This window comes from Nuphar pumila, chromosome 9 (genome assembly GCF_984573655.1).
Source record: "Nuphar pumila chromosome 9, dmNupPumi1.hap1.1, whole genome shotgun sequence".
In the NCBI taxonomy this organism is placed as follows: domain Eukaryota; kingdom Viridiplantae; phylum Streptophyta; class Magnoliopsida; order Nymphaeales; family Nymphaeaceae; genus Nuphar; species Nuphar pumila.
Window position 1 is genome coordinate 5,119,556 of NC_143257.1, and position 23,020 is coordinate 5,142,575.

General features: G+C 38.0%; 1 protein-coding gene across 4 annotated transcripts in view; it reads left to right on the top strand.

The window, feature by feature from the left end:
• Positions 1–23,020, top strand: part of LOC149828280 (E3 ubiquitin-protein ligase PRT6-like) — a 151,680-nt gene that overhangs the window by 110,781 nt on the left and 17,879 nt on the right. For 3 of the 4 annotated variants that reach the window (XM_090017491.1, XM_090017490.1, XM_090017492.1), the window contains 5 exons: positions 4,342–4,547; positions 4,660–5,195; positions 5,301–5,405; positions 5,527–5,593; positions 5,704–5,781. In XM_090017491.1, coding sequence (XP_089873617.1) covers positions 4,342–4,547; positions 4,660–5,195; positions 5,301–5,405; positions 5,527–5,593; positions 5,704–5,781 — 992 coding nt within the window. Of the gene's footprint in view, positions 1–4,341; positions 4,548–4,659; positions 5,196–5,300; positions 5,406–5,526; positions 5,594–5,703; positions 5,782–23,020 lie in introns of those variants that run through there. The other variant, XM_090017493.1, reaches the window with a different exon arrangement.

Genomic DNA, 23,020 nt, shown 5'->3' on the forward strand with positions numbered 1-23,020 from the left:
TGTGTTCCTGTCGCAGATCTGAAATCTTTTCAGATCTGCTGTCTATCTTTAACAGATCTGAACTTTATCTCCTGCTGTCTTCTACTTCTTCTATTTTTGCCTGCCGTGTATTCCTGTTGCAGATCTGAAATCTTTTCAGATCCGCTGTCCATCTTTAACAGATCTGAAATAAAATTCAGATCTATTGTCGTTCTCTTATCTTCAGATATTCTCTCATCGCAGGTCCGAAATTTATTCAGGTCTGCGATGTATTTTCGACAGGTCTGAAATAAAATTTAGATCTGCTGTCGTTAAAATCTGTCGTGAACATCTCTATTCTCCTTCTTCATACTGGTCTAAAAATCAACAACTACAGTTTCTCCTTCACCAATCACATGTCTTCATTCTTTCTATCACAGCCGACTGTCTTTACTCTCCATATTTCACGTTTTCTTCCTTTTTTTTTGGCCCTATACTCTATCTAAAATCAGTCAAGTCGAGCTTCCTTCACTGATTCGATTTCAGATTTATTTTCAGAGTCATTGTTCTTGTCCTTGATTCCTCTTAACTTCAAGTATTAATTTTCTAAATTTACAAATGGATACTTCTATCAACTCTGGTCTTTCTTCCAATTTTCTGGGACAGCTAGTCTCCGAAAAACTAAATACAAATAACTATTTGACTTGGAAAAGGCAGATTACTCCTTTCATTCGAAGCCAAGATCTTTCAAGCCATTTGGACGGCTCAATTTCAGCGCCTTCAGAGTTCATCACTCAAGAAGCAAAAGAGGAAGGACGATTGTCGAACATCATTTGCAACCCTGCATTTGTTGCCTGGATGAAGCGAGATCAGGCTCTCGTCGCGTACATCACTTCCACATTATCACAAGAGGTATTGGTTTTCATTCCTGATGATTGCACAACTAAAGTATTGTGGGAGACTCTAGCTCAGACCTACTCTCAGATATCAGAGGCTAAGGTGTTATTTCTCAAGCGTGAATTCCAGCTTTTAAGAAAAAAGGAGTCGATGAGCATTATTGAATTTTTAAATCAAGTCAAAATCATCACATATCAATTAGCAATTGTCGGATACCCAGTGTCAGATAAAGAAAAAGTGCAGCAGACACTAAGTGCTCTGGGGGCTGAGTATCATGTTCTTGTCACTTCTTTATCGTGCCTGCCTACGCTGCCCAGTTTTGAGGATTTACGTGCTAAATTGTTCCAATATGAGATGTCTTTGAAAAGCATGTCAGATGCTTCAACAGGGCAATCATCTACGCATGATGTTCTTGCCACATGCATGATTGTTGATCATACACGAGGAGATATCTCCTATAGAGGGGGACGTGGTAGAGGCAGGGGAGCACAAATCCAAGGTGGACGTGGGTTGCTACCTACACCAAATTTCACTGTCGGTCCTTCAAAGAGTGTTCCCACATGTTACCAGTGCAATAAACGTGGTCATATCAAATCTAACTGCTGGTTCAACCCTCAAAATGAGAACAAAATGCAAAACCAAAGAAATGTTGTCACAACGGGAACTGCAGGTACATTCCAGGTCAGTGATGATGCTAAGGATCTTCTTTTGTCTGCAATGGCCGACTTGAACTTGAAACAGAATGATGATGGAGTATGGTATGTGGACTCTGGGGCAGCAGCTCATGTCACTGGCAATGCATGTAAGTTCTCTACTTTGACCCCATATTTTGGTAAGTCTAATATTGTAACTGGAGATGTGACTCACCACCCTATTTCGAACGTAGGCAATGTCCTTATTCCTTTATCTGAGTCCTCATCTATTCCTTTATCTAATGTTGTTCATGCACCAAATATAAAGAAAAACATTGTCTCTGTTTCTAAGCTTGTTGATTCTACAAATTCATCTTTGGAATTTACTCCTACCTCTGTCTTTGTTAAGGATCTTCAAACGAAGGAGACGTTCGCTAAAGGAGAGCGGCGTGGAAACATGTATATTTTCAATGAAGATCCAGCCTTCAGTGTCCTGAAGCCAAAGTCCGATCATGTCTCTAAAAGTATTCTCAGTATATCCAAATGCAATAAGCCAGATCTTTGGCATTCCCGTCTTGGTCATTGTAGTCGAGTCTTTATTGAAAAATTAGTGTCCAATGGTTTTCTTTCAGAGTCTGTCTCACCTTCATTATTGAAGGACAAAGTGTGTCCTAGTTGTTAGGTCTGCAAGAGTCATGTATTTCCCTTTTATCAAATAAATAAAAGAGCTTCTATGCCTTTTGAAATAATATGTTCTGATGTTTGGGGGTCAACCCCCAATCCTTCATCTTCTGGAAGCAAATATTATGTATCCTTTATTGACAGTTTCTCTCGTTTTACCTGGATATTCTTTATGAAGCATAAATCAGAAGTTTTTCTTATTTTTCGTCATTTTCATGCCTACGTTAAAACTCAGTTTTCCCAAAATATTCAAATTCTCCAATGTGATGGAGGTGGTGACTATTCCTCAAAAGAACTTTTAGACTTCCTTCAAGATAATGAGATACAACGTAGAGTTTCTTGCCCGTACACTCCACAACAAAATGGAATTGCCGAACGTAAACATAGACATATTGTGGAGAGTGCAATGAGTATGATGCATGGTTGTAACCTGCCTATTAGTCTTTGGACAAAAGCTTTTCATACTGCTACTTATGTGATAAATCGTCTTCCTATGCCTATTCTTGAAGATCAGTCTCCCTATTATGCTCTATTTGGTGTACATCTTGATTATGATAATTTACGAGTTTTTGGATGCACATGTTATGTACACATTGATAAATCCATGAGAACCAAATTTCAGGACGAGGCTTCTATGTGCCAATTTGTAGGTTATGCAGATGAACACAAGATCTTTCAACCAATACTTCAAATGAATATCACAAAGGATCTTTCTCAATAAACACAACAACCAAAATGCTCAAAGGCCTTTACACAAAAAGGGGCAAAAATAATATTTCATTCAAGTGGGATGAAACCCACACAAAAAGTAATTTTACAAGGGGGTTTTACCCCATATATATAATGCTCACAAGATGGAGCCAAGAGGGAGTCGTTGGACTCCCAACAGCTCTTAATAGAGCCTTTGGGGGTCCAACAACTCTCAACTACAGGTGCTTTTTGACTTTGGTCAAAAAGCACATGTTACTAAAGAGGTCTAAAAATGTCTAAAAAACAGAAATAAATCCTAACCTAACCTATCCTAATTGCAATCTAACTAGAATATAACTAACTGTATTACATTACATTTTAACAAGCTTAGTCAACTCTAGGTTGACTATGTCAAAAAGAACAAAATAAAATAAAATAAATTATTTACAAGAGACTATATATATATATACAATACGTATACATACATAGGTATGTACACACACACACACACACACATATATATATATATATATATATATATATATATACAATACGTATACATACATAGGTATGTACACACACACACACACACACACACACATATATATATATATATATATATATTATGTGCATTATTTGTATATACATTTTTAACAATCCCATCATTGGCTATCAATCTTAGTTTGGTTAGAAAATTGCCTGGATTTCCAGCCATGTGATTCATAGTGACACTGTCAACGATCCATGCATTAGTTTCTGAATGTGAACTAATGGACATTTCCTCCATCAATGTGGTCCTTGCCCCCTCATGCTAAAAGTTTAATGTGTGGAAGTATACATAGCATGCTGTCCTGTAGCAAATCTTGCAGGATTGCAACCTTGTTCCTCGCAAGGCAAATTCAAGGAATGACATTTTCTAGGATTTTTATGTTTAGAGTAAACTTATGTACTGACTTAGGTGTGTGAGAAAATGCATCTTAGAAGGAGGCCTTGATCTTAACCAGCATGCATATGCCAGGGTTTAAAACTTTAAATGGTTGCAAGTGTTATGGATGGAGGCTGAAGTATATTCTGAGTTGACCTTTTCTCTTTGGAAGCAAAGAAAGAGAAGTTTCTTTAAACATTAACCAAGCATTGGGTGCATGAGTAATGAGATTAAAAGTAAACTGTCTAATCAAATGATCAATAGTTCCCTCAAAAATCCCAATTTGTGCTGATTATTCCCCCAATTAATGAACAGATCTTGGTAGTCATATGCTTGTGGCCAATATGCTAATGTTCAATCCATGAGAGATCTTCATTGGGGTCAAACAATTCAAACATTAAATGTTTCATATGTTGGAAATAGTAGGAGTACTCAACTAGTTGTAAAAACATTCATTAACCTCAGCATCTTCTAACAATAACGGTATTAGAGTTTGAAGGATGTAACATGTACATGATTTTTCATCTAATTTATGTTTTTCAACATTTTGTTTGGCAGGTGATATGTCACGACTGTTGCAGGGTGGAAAGGGAAAGTTCTTCCCTGACATCCAATTTTGGAAAAGAGCTGCTGACCCCGTTCTTGTACATGATCCATTTTCTTCCTTGATGTGGGTTTTATTTTGTCTACCAATTCCTCTTTCATCATGGGTGGAATCATTTGTGCCTCTTGTTCATTTGTTCTATGCTGTCTGTGTACTGCAGGTAACTCTGCTAGCCGTCTGTTCTCTTGAAATTTTTTCTTTTGTTTGAAATGTTTTTTTTTGTTTAATTTGCAATGTATGTGAGAATAGTTACCATATTTGTTGTGATGCAGGCACTGATAACATGTGTTAAATATGGTTTTGACCTATCAGAACTAGTATCTGGTCACCGTCTTATCAGTTCTGTTCAAATGATTATGGTTGAGGCTGCAGTTGGTCAACAATATTTTGCATCCAATTATCTGGATTTTTCTTTGCCACCTGTTGTCATGGTACATCGGTTTACCCTTCCATATTTGCGGAGATGTGCATTATTATGGAAATTACTAAGACGTTCTCCATCAGCACCTTTTTGTGATAGCTATCATGGATGGGAAGAAATATCTCGAGGGATGAATGATAATATAAAGGAATCTGTTGATAGTATTTCTGTGGAGCTTGAGGAGGTACATAAGCTACAAGACTTGTTCCAGATTCCTGCAATGGAGGTTGTTCTTGAGGATGAAACACTAAATGTTCTTGCCCTCAAATGGATTGAGCACTTTCGCAAGGGGTTAGGTGTTCGTGGCTATGGATGTATATACTCTTGCCCTGGTGTTCAGTTTCAGTTAATACGTTTGCCTCATCTTTACCAGGATCTCTTGGAGAGGTTTGTTGTCCTCCTGAAAGTGTGTTCACTGTCTTGTTCTGCTACATGAGGAACAAATTTGTGAGGTTTGGCTGTTGTCCCATAATAGTGTGTATGTTGTTTTAGGTATATAAAGAGTCAATGCCATCAATGCAAATCTAATTTGGAGCAACCAGCACTATGCTTGTTATGTGGTAGATTATGCTCTCCCAGACGTTTCTCTTGCTGCAGGTTCTTTTTCTTCTTTTTTTTACTCTTTTACGTTTTCATGAAGCAGTTCTCTCGTTGGAGACTCTTGTATGGATTGTGCATCATGGTGGTTACTTACAGTTGTAACTTCGTTCTTGACTAGGGAGAGTGAGTGCCAACAGCATGCGATGTCTTGTGCTGCTGGTATCGGCATATTTCTTTTGATCAAGGTTTGATTTTGAATATGTTACTGTCATTTGGCTTAATGTTTTCCCTGAATTGTGTTTTGCTGCTTGTTGTTGCCTCCATTTCAAAGTTATGATTATTACTCTTTAAACAGAGGACCACCATCCTACTGCAAAGATCTGCTCGTCAATCACCATGGCCTTCACCATATCTAGATGCCTTTGGGGAAGAGGTTGGTGTCCTACTGAATTTTGGTTGTGATATTTTGTTTTAGCAACCTCGTGAATATGTGATTCAATCTTTCTTTTTTTCTTGTCATGCGATCAATCAATTATTATTCATCTAGTAGTTGTGTATATATGACTGTTGAAGTCAGCGGAATTTGATTTTCATTGCAATTTGTAACAACCTTTTCCTTTTGAATTCACTTATCTCCATTGTTAATGTTTGTACAATGGGCATTTTTTTTCAATAAGTGTGGCATAGCATGCATAGAGAGAATTTCAAATAGAGGAATGTCTTAGTATATTGGATCATTTATAAATGAATTAGACATGTAAACACAGACAATAATATTATGATGAATATAACATAATATGAATACTAAAGATAATCAGAAATTCATATTTGACTACTAGTATGATGAACTGGTCATATTCAGCATTATTTTGGCCTTATCACAGAGTATCATTTTATAGGCGTTGTAGAAGACTGTTGGCTAATGATTTAAGTCAAAGCACAATCTTAATATTTGTAGAATAACAGAAAATCATCACGTCTGATAAGACATTTCACAATATAATCAAAGGATAAATGAATGTCTAGTTTATTAGAAATTATAAACCTAATATACAATCCATTTTCTTGACAAGATCTGCAGAATGTTCTTGATTTTTTTCACTCTTGTTCTATTATTGAGAGTTTTCCCTTGTTTCACTTGTGCGAGAATTTTATGTTTCTTGTGGTGGTGAAGGATGTTCGTACCTACCTTTTTAGTGGAGGGGAATTTTTGTCTATTCCTCTTTTGGTGGTGATCATCTTCTTCAATTTAGTACCTCAAAGATGACAACAAAAGAACACCACACTATCTTGTTTCCCCTTGTACCTCACATTTAACAGTTCACGTGGTCTCTGTCATTAGCAGGAGGATTCAGCTTTTGTATAGCAATAGGATTGTCATTATATTTTCATGATCAACTGTTTTATCCTTTTTCCCTGTTGGATTTTCTCATCTCTTTTACAGGTAAACTGTCTAGTCTATCACCTTATTTCGGTAGAGGGAATATGGTAGAGGGAATATAGTCACTGGTGATGGAAAAACTCACCCCATTACTCACATTGGTAGTGCACACATTCCTATGTCATCTTCTTCTTTGTCTTTGTCTAATGTTGTCCTTGCTCCAAATATTAAAAAAAATATTATTTCAGTTTCTAAACTTGTTGACGATACAAATTCTTCTGTCGAATTCACTCCCTTCTTTGTGTATGTCATGGATCTTCAAACGAAGAGGACGTTCGCTAAGGGAGAGTGACAAGGAAACATGTATGTCTTCAAGGATCCTCCTGACAGTCCTTCATCGTCTTCATTGGAGTTAGCCTTGGAGCCAAGTCATCCTTCATCTTCTTGGTCATCAGTTCATAGTTCTTGTCTTCAGTCAGATGTTGATAATTCTCTTCGATGTAATAAGCCAGATTTATGGCATGGTCGGTTGGGTCATTGTAGTCGTGTTTTTATTGAAAAGCTTGTGTCAGAGAGTCTTATTCCAGTGTCCAGTTTGTCTATTTATTTGAATGTCAACAAGTGTTCAAGTTGTGAACTTTGCAAAAGTCATGTGCTTCCTTTCAATGTTCTAAATAAAAGGGCTTCTGAACCTTTTGAGCTTATACGTTCTGATGTATGGGGACCAACTCCCATTGATTCTTTATCTGGTTCTCGATATTATGTCTTGTTTATTGATTCCTACTCTCAATATACTTGGATTTACTTCATGAGGCATAAATCACAAGTGTTCTAATTATTTCGAGAATTTCATGCAATGATTCAAACACAATTCTCGTCTAAAGTTAAGCGCTTTCAATGTGATGGTGGGGGGGAATATTCTTCAGATGACTTTATTGCTTTTCTACGAGATAATGGAATAACTCGGTAAGTTTCCTGTCCTTACACTCCTCAGCAGAATGGAGTTGCCGAACGTAAACATCGACATATTGTTGAAACAACCATGAGCATGATGCATGATAGTAATGTGCCCATATCATTATGGACAGAAGCTTTTCATACAGTTGTTCATATAATAAATCGTTTACCCATGTCACTCTTGGAGTTCAAATCTCCATATTACACTTTGTTTGGGCATCATCCTGATTACAGTGAATTACGGGTGTTTGGAAGTATATGTTATGTTCATATTGATACTTCATTGAGGAATAAATTTCATGACAAAGTTGATCAGTGCAAATTTGTTGGATATGCAGATGAGTATAAGGGGTTTAGGTGTTATGATCCCGCAGCCCGGCGGATCAAAATCTCTAGAAGTGTTGTGTTTGATGAGAAAAATTTGGGTACGTCTATAGAACCTTCACAATTAGTTGAAGTGTATGATCCATGGATGAGTGTTGAATTATTCGCAGAGAACACTCATGGAAATGAGATCAGCAATTCATTATCATGTCCTTCAGATGATATAAAAGATTTGCAATCTAATGCAGAGGGAAAGGATAATGCGATGCCTCATCGTTTTTCAGGATTTGTATACACTCGGCGAGAAGGGAGTAGGATTCTGAAAGTGATAATAATAGGAGTCAGGAACAACAACAACAACAAAATAGGAAATCTGGGAGGACACGACATCCTATACATAGATGGGTAAGCTACAAAAACTTCTCTTTGGATTTTAAACTTTTCATGACTCAAGTTGCAAAGCAAGATGAGACCATTTTCTTTTAGCAAGCATTTCAATCCCGAAAATGGATAGAGGCAATGAATGAAGAAATGGATGCCCCGCGTGAATGTCAAACTTGGGAAATTGTTCCTAGGCCTCAAGGAAAAAATGTAGTAGGCTCCAAGTGGGTTTATAAAATAAAATATGAACCCAACTGGAGCATTGAGCGTTATAAGGCGAGACTTGTGGCCTGAGGATTTACACAACAGTTTGGTGAGGACTATGATGAGACATTCAGTCCCGTGGTTAAAATAAGCATTATTCGAGTAGTAATATCTTTGGTTGTAGAACATGGGTGGAAATTAAGTCAAATGGATGTTAAAAATGCATTCCTTCATTGTGATCTAAAGGAAGAAGTATACATGGAACAACCTCGTGGATATGCAGAAAGAGATCCTCGGCTATGGGTTTCTAAATTGCGGAAATCTCTCTACGGTCTCAAACAGGCCTCGAGATCGTGGTTTGACAGTTTTTCTCTCAAAATCCAAGAATGTGGATTTTGCAGGTGTGCCCTCGATTACTCCCTCTTTATTTTCAAAAGTGAAAACGTAATCACTGTATTGCTCATATATGTGGATGATATTGTCATCAGTGGGAGTTTAGAGAAACATATAGAGGAAGTGAAGACTCTTCTAATGAAAAAATTTAAAATGAAGGATCTTGGAGACCTTCGATACTTTCTTGGGGTAGAGGTTGATAGGCAGACCGACTCTCTTATTCTGCTGCAACAGAAATACACTCTTGATTTGTTGAATAAAACAGGTATGACAGATTGTAAACCTGTTGGGACTCCTAGTGTTTTAAACCAGCGATTAAATGCAGATGATGGAGAGTTATGCACCGATCCCACTAGATACCGAAGTATTGTTGGGGTTTTACAGTATCTTACGTTTACTAGGCCTGATATTTCTTACGTTTACTAGGCCTGATATTGTTTGTGCTGTTAATCAGGTCTCTCAGTTTATGCATGATCCAAGAGAGACTCATATGGATGCAGTTAAAAGGATATTACGTTATCTGAAGGGAACAATGGGAGATGGTCTTGTCTATCGTAAGAGTGAGGGAGGTAGGATAGGGCATAAGCTTATTACTTATACATATGCAAATTGGGCGGGAGACCCTGATGAGAGGAGGTCTACATCTAGTTACTGCTTATTCATTGGGCAAAATCTTATGTCATAGAGTAGTCGTAAATAAAAAGTTGTGGCTCGATCTAGCACGAAAGCTGAGTATCGATCTATGGCAGTCGGTATTACTGAAGTGACTTGGATTAGACACTTGCTTGAGGATCTTGGAGAAAAGGTCAAGGATTCAATGTTAAAGGTAGATAATCAAAGTGCCATTAACACTGTCTTTAATCCTATTCATCACAGTCGCACAAAACATATTGAGATAGGCCAACATTTTATCAGACAAAGGGTGGAGACTAAGGAAATCCAACCATTGTATGTTTGTACAAAAGAACAAGTTGCAGATCTTCTCACTAAAGGATTAACGAAACATCCGTTTTGGTTTCTCAAGAGCAAGTTGTTCATGGTCCAGGACCATGTACAACTTGAGGGAGGGTGATAAGAGGTGCTGCATTAAGTATGGGAACGATTGGGTCTAGATCCAAATGTCTGATGGATCCAAACTGCTCACTTATATTGTTTTCAGCATGTGCTATATTCTTTTCATTAATCAGTGGCATTTTGTAATATTCACATATTGTAAATCATGTACAAGTAATCATATTAGGGTTGAGAGGTGTTAACGTGTGTGCAACCTCCTCCCTTTTTCCTGTAAGTCTCTCTCTCTCTTCTCTTCTTTTATTTTCTGCAGAATAGGGCTGCGGTGGAAATCTTTCAGTTTCTACTAGAAGTGGAGATGTAAAAGAAGATAGAAGCGATGATCTAGTTTGCTCAAATTCGGATCTAAGCCCATTCAAGAAATTGAAAAAATGATCATTTTTCAATTACTTATGCCTTAGTTAATAGATTCTCCACTCCATTTGGGTTCAAGGAGTGCAAGTTCATCCCAAATGGATGATAATTCGGCAAAGTACTCTCTAATGGACATTTTCCCTTGTTGAAGGGTCAATGCCTTTTTTTTTGAAGATAATACTGTAAGGAAATAGAACCCCAAACAAAACTTCAAAAAGAAACTCACAAAAGATCTTTCTCAATGAACACAAAGGTTCATTCAACCCACTCACAAGAACCGAAATATTCAAAAGAGTGCACACACCAAGAGAGAAAAATATATCTCATTAAGATGGGATAAACCCACACAAAAAATTATATAAACAAGAAGTAAAAGCCCATATTTATAGGGCTGAAAAGGAGCTTAGAGAGGGCGAGTCGTTGGGCTCCCAACGGCTCTAATTAGAGTTGTTGGGAGTCCAAAAACTCCAATTAATGTTGTATGCTTTATTGACTTTTCAGTCAATAAAGGCATAAGCCTATTTGAGTGTCCTAAAACAAACAATGCTTTATGCTTTATTGACTTTTCAGTCAATAAAGGCATAAGCCTATTTCAATGTCCTAAAACAAAAAATAAAAGTTATTCTAACTAGTCTAATTCTAACTAAACTAAGAAGCTAAATTAAAGGATAAGATTACATATGATAGAGTTAATCTCACATATGAGATTAACTATGAGATTACAATTTTAACAAATACTTATGGGATAAGTCTCTTGAGCTATACATCCTCTCAAGATAATCCCAAACTTGAAATGCCTTTTTAAATTTCAAAATGTTGGCAGTTATTCTTGTTTCTACCGTAGAAAAAATTCATGAAAGGATTTTATAATTCTTCATTTTTCACTCTTCATGTTTCTTATTATATTCTTCAAATGCATTTTCTCTTTCTTCCCCATCAAGAACCTTAATTTCACCTTTTTCAATAATGGTGATTTTTTGTTCGGGTTCGGGTTCGAGAATTGTGCCTTTGACATAGCTCCAAAGGCCTTTTCCCTTGATATGAGCTTTTATATTGTCCCAAACATGATAGTTGGACCCATTGAGTTTAAATCTTAGGGAAAAATGGGAATCCTTTTCCCCCATGAAAATGCCTCTATGAGAAAGAAAGAGTCTTTAAAAATTTGAAATCTTACCACAACGGATTTTCTTTGAGCTTACTTGATGTATTGCGCTTCCCTTGAAAAAATTTGAAAGAGCTTTTTATGCCAAAAGAATGAGAATGAGGAGTGGGCACGTTTTCGAGGTGACCACCGTGATGATGCAATACTCAAGCTCTTCTTCTAGAGACCTTGTTTGATACCATGTGAAAATGTCTTCAAAGAGACAAAGTGTATAAAAAGCACCAAGTGCTGAGAGTATAATGTCTGCACAAAGGCACAAGAAGAACACTTGAAATAAGTGTGCGCAAAGGCACAAAAGATACAAGAGATCACCAATGCACAAAGGCATAAAAAATAGAATGTTTATTAAATAGGAGGGAGCTTTGACTCAAAGCTTAAGCAATATAATGGGGTTGAGCCCTTATTTATAGCACATGAAATGGAGGCCTTGGAGGGGCTCCATGTAGATGATTTAGACTGTTCGAGGGGCCCGACGTCTATATTGTGGGCCCCCTAAAGGCTGAAAAAAGAAAAGAAAAAAAGGAAAAAAGAAAAATTTCAAGCATATTCAAAGGAGAATATGCGTAAAATAGGAAATGATGATTTTACCCTTTAGGGCATTATAAGAAATATATATATAATATATATCCATATATATATATATAATATATGTATATGTATCTCTATATATACGTATATATATATATGTGTGTGTGTATATATCGATTACATTTTAACACACATAACTATTTTATTATTATATGTTATATGTTGATGACATGATCATCACTGGGAATGATAAAAAGGGCATTGAATTTATTAAAAATATTCTTAAAAGTAATTTTGATATGTCTGACCTTGGATTTGTAAGGTATTTTTTAGGGGATCGAAGTTGCATATTCTCCTTGGAGATATATTTTGTCTCAGATGAAGCTTATATAAGATATTATTGTTAAGTCTGGCTTAACCGACGGAAAGAAAGTAGAGACTTCAGAAGTAATCAACGGTAAGATGAGAGTCGATGATGAAACTCTTTTATAAAATCTTACTCCTTATCGTCAATTGATTAGATCACAGACATATCTGTCTATTATCAGGCTAGATATTGCTCATGTTGTTCACAGTGCAAGTCAATTTCAAAATGCTCCTACTACTATTCACATGGATGCCGTCATGCGAATTATCAGATATTTGAAGAAAACCATAACCAAAGGACTATTTTTATTTTCTTTTTTATCTCCTAATTTAATTGTTTATATTGACTCTGATTATGGTGGTAACCCCAATGATCGTATTTCTACGACAGGTTATTGCGTTTTTCTTGAAAAATCATTAATCTTTTGGAGATGTAAGAAACAACAGAAGGTATTTCTATCTTCCACGGAGGTTGAATATTGGGCGATGGCCACAACTACCACTGAACTTGTCTAGGTGAGAAGTCTCCTCAAAGATATGAGAGTCATTCTCTCTACTCCTTCGAAGTTATGTTGCAACAATAAGAGTGTCATTTACATTGCTAGCAATCACACTTTCCATGAACGAACAAAGCACATCGAGATGGACTGTCATTATGTTCGTGATGAATTTTTATGAGGCACTATTCCACTACCATATGTCACTTCAGAGGATCAACTCGTAGATTTCTTCACCAAAGCCTTGCCATCACCCCGTTTCTACTTTCTCCTAAGCAAACTCTCGGTGATCTCACCATCAGCTTGAAGGAGGGTGTTATATATATATATATATATATATATATATATATATATATTCATGTCTTTTATTTTTTTCTTTTCTTTTTGGTTTGTTAAAGGGATAAAAAGGGGCGCCCTTAAGAATCATTGGGGAGCTTCCCTTGGCCCCCCTCTTGTGGTATATTTAAAGGGGACTTCTCCCCCATTATTTTTAATGCTTGTTTAAGCATTTCAATAAAGGCTCCTATATTATTTCAAGTTATCTTCTCCCTTGTATATGTTTCTTGTCCATTAGAGACATTGTGTTTATGTGATTGTTCCTTCTTGTAGCTACTTTGTGATATTGTTTTTGGCACTTGTATTTCATTACAAATCAATCCCAAATTGTTGATTGTAGCTTTTTACAACACGCCTCGCTTCATACCTTTTTATGTTGCCATCTGCTTTTGTCTTTTATCTTATACACCCATCAACATCCTATTGCTTTTTTTTCGTGCAGGCAACTTGGTCAAGTCCCATGCATGTATCCTTTCTAGTGTAGTCAATTCCTCTACCATAGCTTGTTGCCACTCCGGTTGAAGAGCAGCTTTATCATAAGTGTTTAACTCAACATAAGAATGAACTAAAACAAGAAATGGTTGATGTTGGACAGAAAAATGACTCATAAGAAACAAAATGGATAGGAAGAACAAAAGGACGTGAACTGCACCTTACTTGAGTTACCAATATCTCCTGTGGTGTCTCATCATTATCATCATAGGTGGATATGGGCTAGATATCAAAAGGACCATCTGGATCATGCATGAGTCTATAAATAAAAAGGACACAATCAGAATCTTGTGATCTGTGAGTGTACACCTGAAGTGGTCAACTGTAACGCCCCGAACTTTTAACCCATATTTTTCAGGATTTTCTTTTCTTTTTTTTTATAACAGCAGAAACAAGAAATACTATAGGGTTAAGCATTTCAGAACATTACAGTGGAGAGAAAACCCAAAACAATTATTTTATTTCATTATCAATGAAAATTAATATTAGAGTTTTAAATGATATAAACAATTAAATTACAATAAACCCAAGCGATCCCTGGAACAGTAAATCCAAAATCTCGATCTGATGCCTCATCTTGCAGTCGCTTGTAAATGCTACCATTCACCTGAAAATAGTAAAATTATAGGAATTAGACCATAACTATCTAAGTAGGGAATTTGTAACTTTTAATGCAGGTATATCATGAATCTAGTATGTGATGAGTGTCATGTGTGAATCTTTAGCATATACAATAGCACGTATAGTAGACTATGCAACAACAATAACAGACATATATCTAAGCAAGTAAGCAGATTATGCAACAACTATAATTAAACAAGTAAAGCATATTTTGTAACAACAATAACAGTAACATGCATAATTTTCATGTAACAGTAACAATATGAATTCAATTATCTCATATCTACGCATTTCAGGATTTGCATTTCATCACAAGCTCAGAATATAAAGCATGTTTGAAAGAATATGAAATTGTCTCTATAGTAACTCCACACACTGTGATACCTAATTGTTCTAAATAGTGTTTATATTATCTTATTCGGCGGGTACACACGGGCCAAGGCAACCATCTCAGAAGAGAACGTTCGATGGTATATTATTCAAGGTTGTTTTATTAACCCGAACATTTTAACTGAGACTGAAATCTTAAGGGAGCGGACAGTGACCGAGAGAACCTCGCAAAAGCCAAAACCAAAACAGGATGCATCCCTAACTTCTGCAGAAGACGTGAAACTACCACTTATGACACATAGGTAGTTCGGGTCTCTGACTCCGAGGATAGGGGACCAACGAGTCGCTTTACGCTCGAAACCAAAACACAAGTCCTCGAAGTTTTGTATCACCTACCCTCTCCAAGGTAGGCCCAAAACTGAGTGGGTTGATCTTTTCATTTAATTAATTTTCCCGAAGTACAGGGCATTTCCCCAACTTCCTTCTACTACCATAGTAGTAGAAGTCCCAACCTTAGTCATTTACCAAGGTGTATAAAACAGTCCCAATCCTTTGTCATATTGATTGCATAAACCCACTCAAAGTGCTCCGGTGCCTTTAAACCAGTCAAGCACACAAGCCCCGGGTACCTTTAAACCAGTCAGGCTACATAAATTAAATTTAAGTTTCTTATCAGTGTTATGATCATTATTCTTAGTGCTTCGGTACCTTTAAACTGTCAAGTACCAAGACCCCGGTACCTTTAAACCAGTCGGTCGCCCAACATTCATGATTAAGTTTTCATCATTTTTATTGTCATAACACACAGGCTAATAGCCCAAATACCCGCATCGGGTAATCAATCCATATTGCCCGCTAGGCAAAGTTTTCCCAAGTGACTGCCTCGCGGAAAGGCACTTATCCATATGTCACTAAGTGCACCATCATATATTTGAAACCAATATATCAATCTCACTCGTCAACCACAACTAACATACTGCATTCAAGCAATTCAAATAACACATTTTCTGACAAAAAAACGGTTTAAGCACGTGGTATTTCATGTAAATCAGTCATAGCACTAAAGAAACCTGGAAGAATGAAATTTAAAGAACCCTATAGAGCCCAAACAACAACTGGGTGCAGCATCTATAACTATAGATGTAACCCACTTAGTATCATTATTCACGCAGGTGCAACTGGTTAAATATATAAGAGCCTAAGACATTCAAAAAGTTTGATCCAAGGTTTTGACCTCATAGTTGTTTGTCTATATCTATAAATGTCTGGTTCATCAACCTCAAATCAATTGGACCAATTCATTAGACATTTCGAGTTCAAATCAATCTCTCTCTCTCTCTCTCTATATATATATATATATATATATTATTTTAAGTATATGTTGATCATTTGAAATCAAAGCACTCAAAGATATCAGTTCACAAGGCTGATCGACTTATACACTATTCGACTGTCCTGAAATGAACATAAAGATGCCATGCTTTACAAAATGTAATAATCACAATTGGTTAGCAGAAATTAAATTAACATGTTTATATTTAGAATAAACAGACACAAGACTCGGTTAACAGGATTTAAGGTAATTAGGTTGAACTTTTCAGCATGAAATATACACATTCAGCTAATTCAAGAATTCATATAAGAATGTTCTGTTTGTCCAAATGAAATGAACACATTCGGTTGTCCAGAACTAACATAAGGATGTTATTTACTGTTAAATGAAACAGGCTCCAGAGATCGGCCAACAGGTATTTAACAGAAGTATGTTAAAACAGACTCCAATTAGGACTGACAAGAATTAAGCAGGTTATGTCTTTCTAAATGAAATTGATGCAGATTAAGCTAACAGAAACTCTATATCAACATGCTATGGGTTACCAATAAAAATCAGAAACAACCTTCAACGTTCACTTTCATGGAACACTTCCCCCTTCCCCCCCCCCCCCCCCCTAATCTGGTTATCCAGCATCAAGATCGACAGAAAAACCCCAAATTTGGGGTATTCTTTTTTCTTCTTTTCATGGGTGAGTTTACCCATTGCTTTAACCAAGCACCCCCAAATCTATTGGATTTGAGATCTTCCCAGGTTAGGGTTAGGTAAGAGAGAAAAAAAAATATCCAAATCAGTGTAGTGGCCACCGAGATCCCGACACCGCATTGGAGCACACCATGCGTACCTTAAGTTTCGGCATGACAGAAACACCCACAGCCGGAGATCAATTGATATCTAATCAGAAAGGGTTACAAATCAAAAGAAAAACCCCTTTCTAATCTTCCCACAGAAACCCAATCCCATTCAAGAATCACTCAACTCTTACAATAGTAGCACAGGATCCTACAACAAGGATCACCGCTGCTGGAAACCTCCACTTACCTGTTAGAGTTTTTCAGCAGTCAAGACTCCCATCATCATCTTGGAAACACACCCAAATCGGGGTTTGACATGCTCGTGACGTGAGGGAAAAATCGGGGTTCCCCTGGACCGACCCAAACACAACCGGATGCAATCAACACCGGACAAGAAAAGGTGTAGAATCCTACCTTTTTCCGGCGACTGGAGGAGGAGAATGGTGTGGCTGACGCTGGCTATGCGAGAAATGCTCGGCCGAACTCCGAGGGTGCTGCCGTGACGACCAAGATCGGGAGCAGGGAGGTTGCCCATGTTGCAAGAACAAGGGTCGTTGACGTCGATGGCTTGCAGCAGGTGGTCGGGAGGCTTGCTGACGATGGAGTTCCCGCCAGCGTGTGCAAGAACGATAGAGAGGGAGAATAATGGAGGGAGAAAGGGAGTGAAACAGAGAGGGAGACGAGAGGTGAGGGTGGGAGAGAACGGAAGAGGCGATCTCCGAAGGGCGAGGTCCTCTCGCCCTTTTAACGAGAGGCGACCCCCGACGGCTGCGCTCCGGCCCACCCCCTCCCATGTGATATTAGTTAGGGTTCACACTGAACCCTAACTTCCTTTTTTTCCGTTTTTATCGGGCAACCCATATCGGGTTGCCTTTTCTTTTCTTTTTTTTTTTCATTACGCAGGGTGCGGGCCGGGTCTGGGTCCGAACTGCGACCCGTGACACTGGATCCGATCGCGATTTGGATCCGGATGTTTAGAAATGTGGATCCGGGTCGCGTAAATAACAGTGGATCCATGGGTTGGATCCATTTGGGTCCAACTGTGGATTCAGCCCATCGTACCCAATTTTAATTAATATTTTTCTTACAATAAATAATATTAGTTATTTATTATATATACTTTAATACATATTTGCAGGTTTCTTATGGATCCAGGTAACGGATCCTAAGCCCAAATCATATAGAACCGCTTAAATTTTTTGGGTATTACATCAACTCTCTCTATTTGTTTCAGTATGCTTTTCTTTGGAAAGAAAGGGAACAAGGAATGAAATGGTTGATTCATCAGTTTTCTCCCCAATGGAAGAATCTAAATAAGGGAGATGCTCCAAAAATGTGACGTGTCTGGAGGTCCCACAACTTTTTTTATACAAGATCGTAACAACGATATCCCTTTTGACCCTTTGGGTAACCAATAAAGCAACACTTGACAGACTTGGGACGCTTTATTCACCAGTTTGTCCCTCTCACGGGCAACAATACATAACAAGTATATCCAAAAACTCGCCTGGGCGTATAGTCAGGGGTATGACCATATAACCTGTAAACTATGTCACACGGACTCAGATAGGGGGTCGATGCACCCGCGTCGACACGCCCCGACACGGGTGCGGCTTCGGACATGGGCCAGACACGGTCAACGAAGAGTCAGACTCGATCAACGCACCGGGGCAGAGTCCGTCCATGTTTTGGACTCGGTCAATGTTGACCGAGTCTATATTCATCCATTTTTAGGGTAAAAAACTAAAAAATGATTATTTTATATATATATATAGCCGAGTCCCCGTGTCCAAAAATTTTGAAATTGCACCGCACCCGTGTCGCACTCGCACCCATGTGACATAGCCTGTAAATTGATGTATCTCTAGCTAAAACATGAGAAAGCATGAAATTGATTAGGTAGACGACAACACATGTTGTTTCAACCCAAAATATTTTAGGGACACATCCAGAAAACAGAAGTGCATGAGTAGTCTCAAGAATATGCCTATTTTGTGCTCAGCTACTCTATTTTGTTATGGAGTATATGGGCAAGATTTTTTTATGTACTATTCCTTTTCCACTAAGAGGTTGAGTACTGATGTACTCTCCCCTTGAATCAAAGCATAAGATTTTTAACTGAGTCGAAAACGGTCTCAACCATAGCATAAAACTATTTGAAAATGTCAAACAATTCACTACGCCTTTTAGTGAAGTAGATCCAAGTGAATGTTATGCAATCATCAACAAAGGTAACAAAGTAGATAGATTCTCCCTGAGACTGAACTGGAGAAGGCCCCCACACGTCAGAATGCACAAGGTCAAAAGCATGCAAGTACTTATAACTACTAATACCAAATGGCAAAGCATGACTTTTGTCTAGTTTACAACTTTCACACTCCTTGACCTAATTAGATATAACTATCTTTGACTCATCAACTAAACCAGTAGACAACATATGCTGAAGTCTAGAACTAGATACATGACCCAAACATTGATGACCTAGAACTGACAAATCTAAGGCTTCAGTACTATACCCAAAAGCAGTGTGTGACTAAGGTCTCAAATCCAATGAATCAAGATAATATGGATGTCCTCCTCTGTGCCCAGTCCCAAGTGTCCTCCCAAATTGCTGATCCTGTATAATACAACCATTAGGATAAAATACGACATCACAGTTATGACGAGTTATTTGTTTAATAGAAATCAAGTTCATAGCAAGAGATGGGGCATGGTATGCATCAGGAATATGCAAATGATGTTCAGAATCAAAATGTGATTAGATAGATCCTGTTTGAGAGACAAACATAGTGGCACTATTCGCAGTGCGAAATGAGCCATGGCAAGGCACACAATTGGTTAACAAAGATTCATTTGCAGTCATATGACATGACACTCTTGAATCGATCAACCAAACAGAGTGAGGTTTAGATACACCTGTTGGGGAAATACAAGATGAATAAGAAGGTGATGATAGAGTAACTGATTGAGCAAGGAGGTGTCGGTTCTGCTCTAGCACCGGAGTATACAAATCAACTTTGGCATCAACAAATGTAACTGCACTAGGTACCGATGATACTTGGGCAGACAAATGACTCTTTCTTGCCAACTTAGAACAAGTGTACTTCATATTGGCCAAACCTCTTGCAATAGTTGTGTTATATTTTGCCTGCACTTCTTCCCTTCTCCATTTTTTCACGACAACCACAATCAGCCAATCAACACAAAATGAACACCCCCTTCAAAAATAATATCCACACCACTCAACATACTATCTAGCTATGTCACATGAGTGCGGGTGCGGGTGCGGGGATGCGGCACTTCCAAAAAACCCGGGTGCGGGGGTGCGGCAATATATATATATATATATATATATATATATATATATATATATATATATATATATAGGATTTATAACCAGTTTTTTTTTTGCTGGTGTGTTTGTTTGAAGACTTCTAACCCACGTTCTGCTTGTTGTGTACTTTGGCGCAACGGGACAAAATTGATGAACCGAAAGGATTGGCAATCTGATCAACCTAGCCTGCTGCATTCTGCTGACTGTCATGATTCAATCATGTCTGAAACTCCCTGGTCTTCACGAAAAAAAATATAAGCGAAAGGTTTGATGTGGTTTGTTGGAGAGAGAGTCTTCACGAGGCCTACGGCTCCACCACCACTGCGTAGGGTTCTTCAAATTTCATTTTATATACAATTGCACACAGATCTCCAGTCTGGACTCTGGATGACAGCTAAAAGAAATTTATTGGATTTGACATGTGGAAAAGAGAGGTCTACACCAGGCTACGGCTAGAGCACCCATCTCAGATCTCCAGTCTGGACTCTGGATGACAGCTAAAAGAAATTTATTGGATTTGACATGTGGAAAAGAGAGGTCTACACCAGGCTACGGCTAGAGCACCCATCTCAGATCTCCAGTCTGGACTTTGGATGACAGCTAAAAGAAATTTATTGGATTTGACATGTGGAAAAGAGAGGTCTACACCAGGCTACAGCTAGAGCACCCATCTCGTCAGGAGAAAAGTGAATACTAATAGCCACCAAGGCTACCACCACCATTATCATTTATTATGGAGAGAGAAAATCCTTGACGAAGAAAGATCTGGATGGTTGAAGGATAAAGACTTCAAAAGGCTCTTGAATTTTGGTTTTAATTTTTGAGGAAGATGGATCATCATTTCCAAGTTAACCAACGCTGCAAATTCATTGTTTGGAGGCAGGAATAGCATGGGATGCCAACAAAGCTCGTCAGATGTTGTGGACACAAGTGCCCCCCTTTATAAAACAAGAGCAGCAGCAACAAGCAGGCATCGGTTGTTCCGTCCTTTCATTCCCTCATCACTACCTGCAGGGATCCAGCAAGGGGTGGGGAGAGGTGAAGAATCTGGAAGTCCTCGTCAGGGAATAGGCAACTCTAAAGAGACCGAAGCTATCAAAGCCAAAATCAAAATCTAGCAAGGGGCGGGTCCCGTTGCGCGGTCAGCTGTCAACAGATTTTTTTTTTTAAATTCCGCAGCCCATTTCACAGGGCAATTTTTTTTTAAAAATAAAAAAATAAAAAATTTGGACCAAAATGGCCCTGGGTGCGGTCAACGCACCCAGGGTCGTGTTGACCGCACCCGGTGCCGCACCCGCATTGCGTTGCGTCGACGCGGGTGCGGCACCTGTCTGGCCGAATCCCTGTGACATAGAACCACAAGTGAATGGAGTAGACAAAGTACTAATCAGTTATTGTGCACACTACTCAAACCAAGCACAAAAACTCGGTGTACAGATCACTCAAACAAATTATCAAACACTTGATATGCACATGCACATTAAGCAATCTAATTCTTCTCACCAAGTATCTGTCAATATCCTACATAAAACACAGGCAGAACACAACCTTCAACATGCATTTCAAATCAACAGTCATTACCACTCACTCAGACAACTGAACGAACACATGGTATGCACATATTTCAAGTCTCATGTTTCTTCAACAAGATACTAAGCTCCCACCTCTTGACTCCCTCAAAAGCTTCCGGAACCTTCAAACCATAGTATAGACTACCTCAGCAACACAAATATTATCCACAACGCCCATATGGCACCAAAAAAGACCAACCAAGACAGACTTAGACAAAGAAACAAAGAAACAGGCTGCTGCCAGCAAGTTACCTTCACAAACAATGTCAAATCTCAAAGAATACTGCTCCAACACTCAAACCAACTGTTTCTGTAGCCTTCTAAGGAAAACATGATCCAAACCCCAACAAACCCCAAACTTAAAAATTCCCAAAATCAGGTTTGAAACTGAGTTTCTTCAAAATTGGCCCTATTTTCTCTTAAGAGAGCAGAAAATATTAAAAATTCATAACTTCACTTACAGAGCTCCAAAATGACTGGGATTTGTTTCTAAAATCATGTTTTTAGGAGTTCCACCAATAGCAAATGGTCCCAGATGGAATCCAACACAATATTGGAGGAGTGTCTCTCTAGTAAGTGATGTCAGCTCTATCTCATACCCTTCACTGGAACAAGGCTCTCCAAACAGCAGCCTCCACGATCCCAATCTTCTAGTTCTCTTCCAACATGGCTCTTATACCATGTGGAATATGAAACAAGAGATGCAAAGAAGCTATGTGGAGGGCCAAGCTCTCAAAGATATTATTCAAGGAGCATATATTACAAAAGTGAGTCAGACCTCTTTATTGAGTCTTACAAAAACAAAAAGAACGACTATGACTAGAATACTCCTAAAAAGAAAGAAAAATTAACTGCAAGGCATATTATGTACAACCATGTACAATAAGATACATAACAAATACAATAAGGACCATTATGTCCCTAAGGCACGACCAACATATCTATTATTTTCACAACAAAAACTAGGTATTCCTTCTTTTTCTTACAGTGGATATGAAAAGGTGTCAAAGATGTCCTACTCAAAGTCAAGATTCTGGTGAAATTGGGAAAAGAGTTCAGTAAAATCCTTTAATTCAGGCAATTAAAAAAAAGAGTTGACACGGATAACATGGCTTCTACTTATGGTAAGGCTAGGACCCATTTTCTTGGTATAAAAGATTTTATTGTTTCACGGGTGTGCAATAATATGATATGTTATCTCCTGTCATGATTTATGCAATACTTGTGAAGCCTTTCACAACAT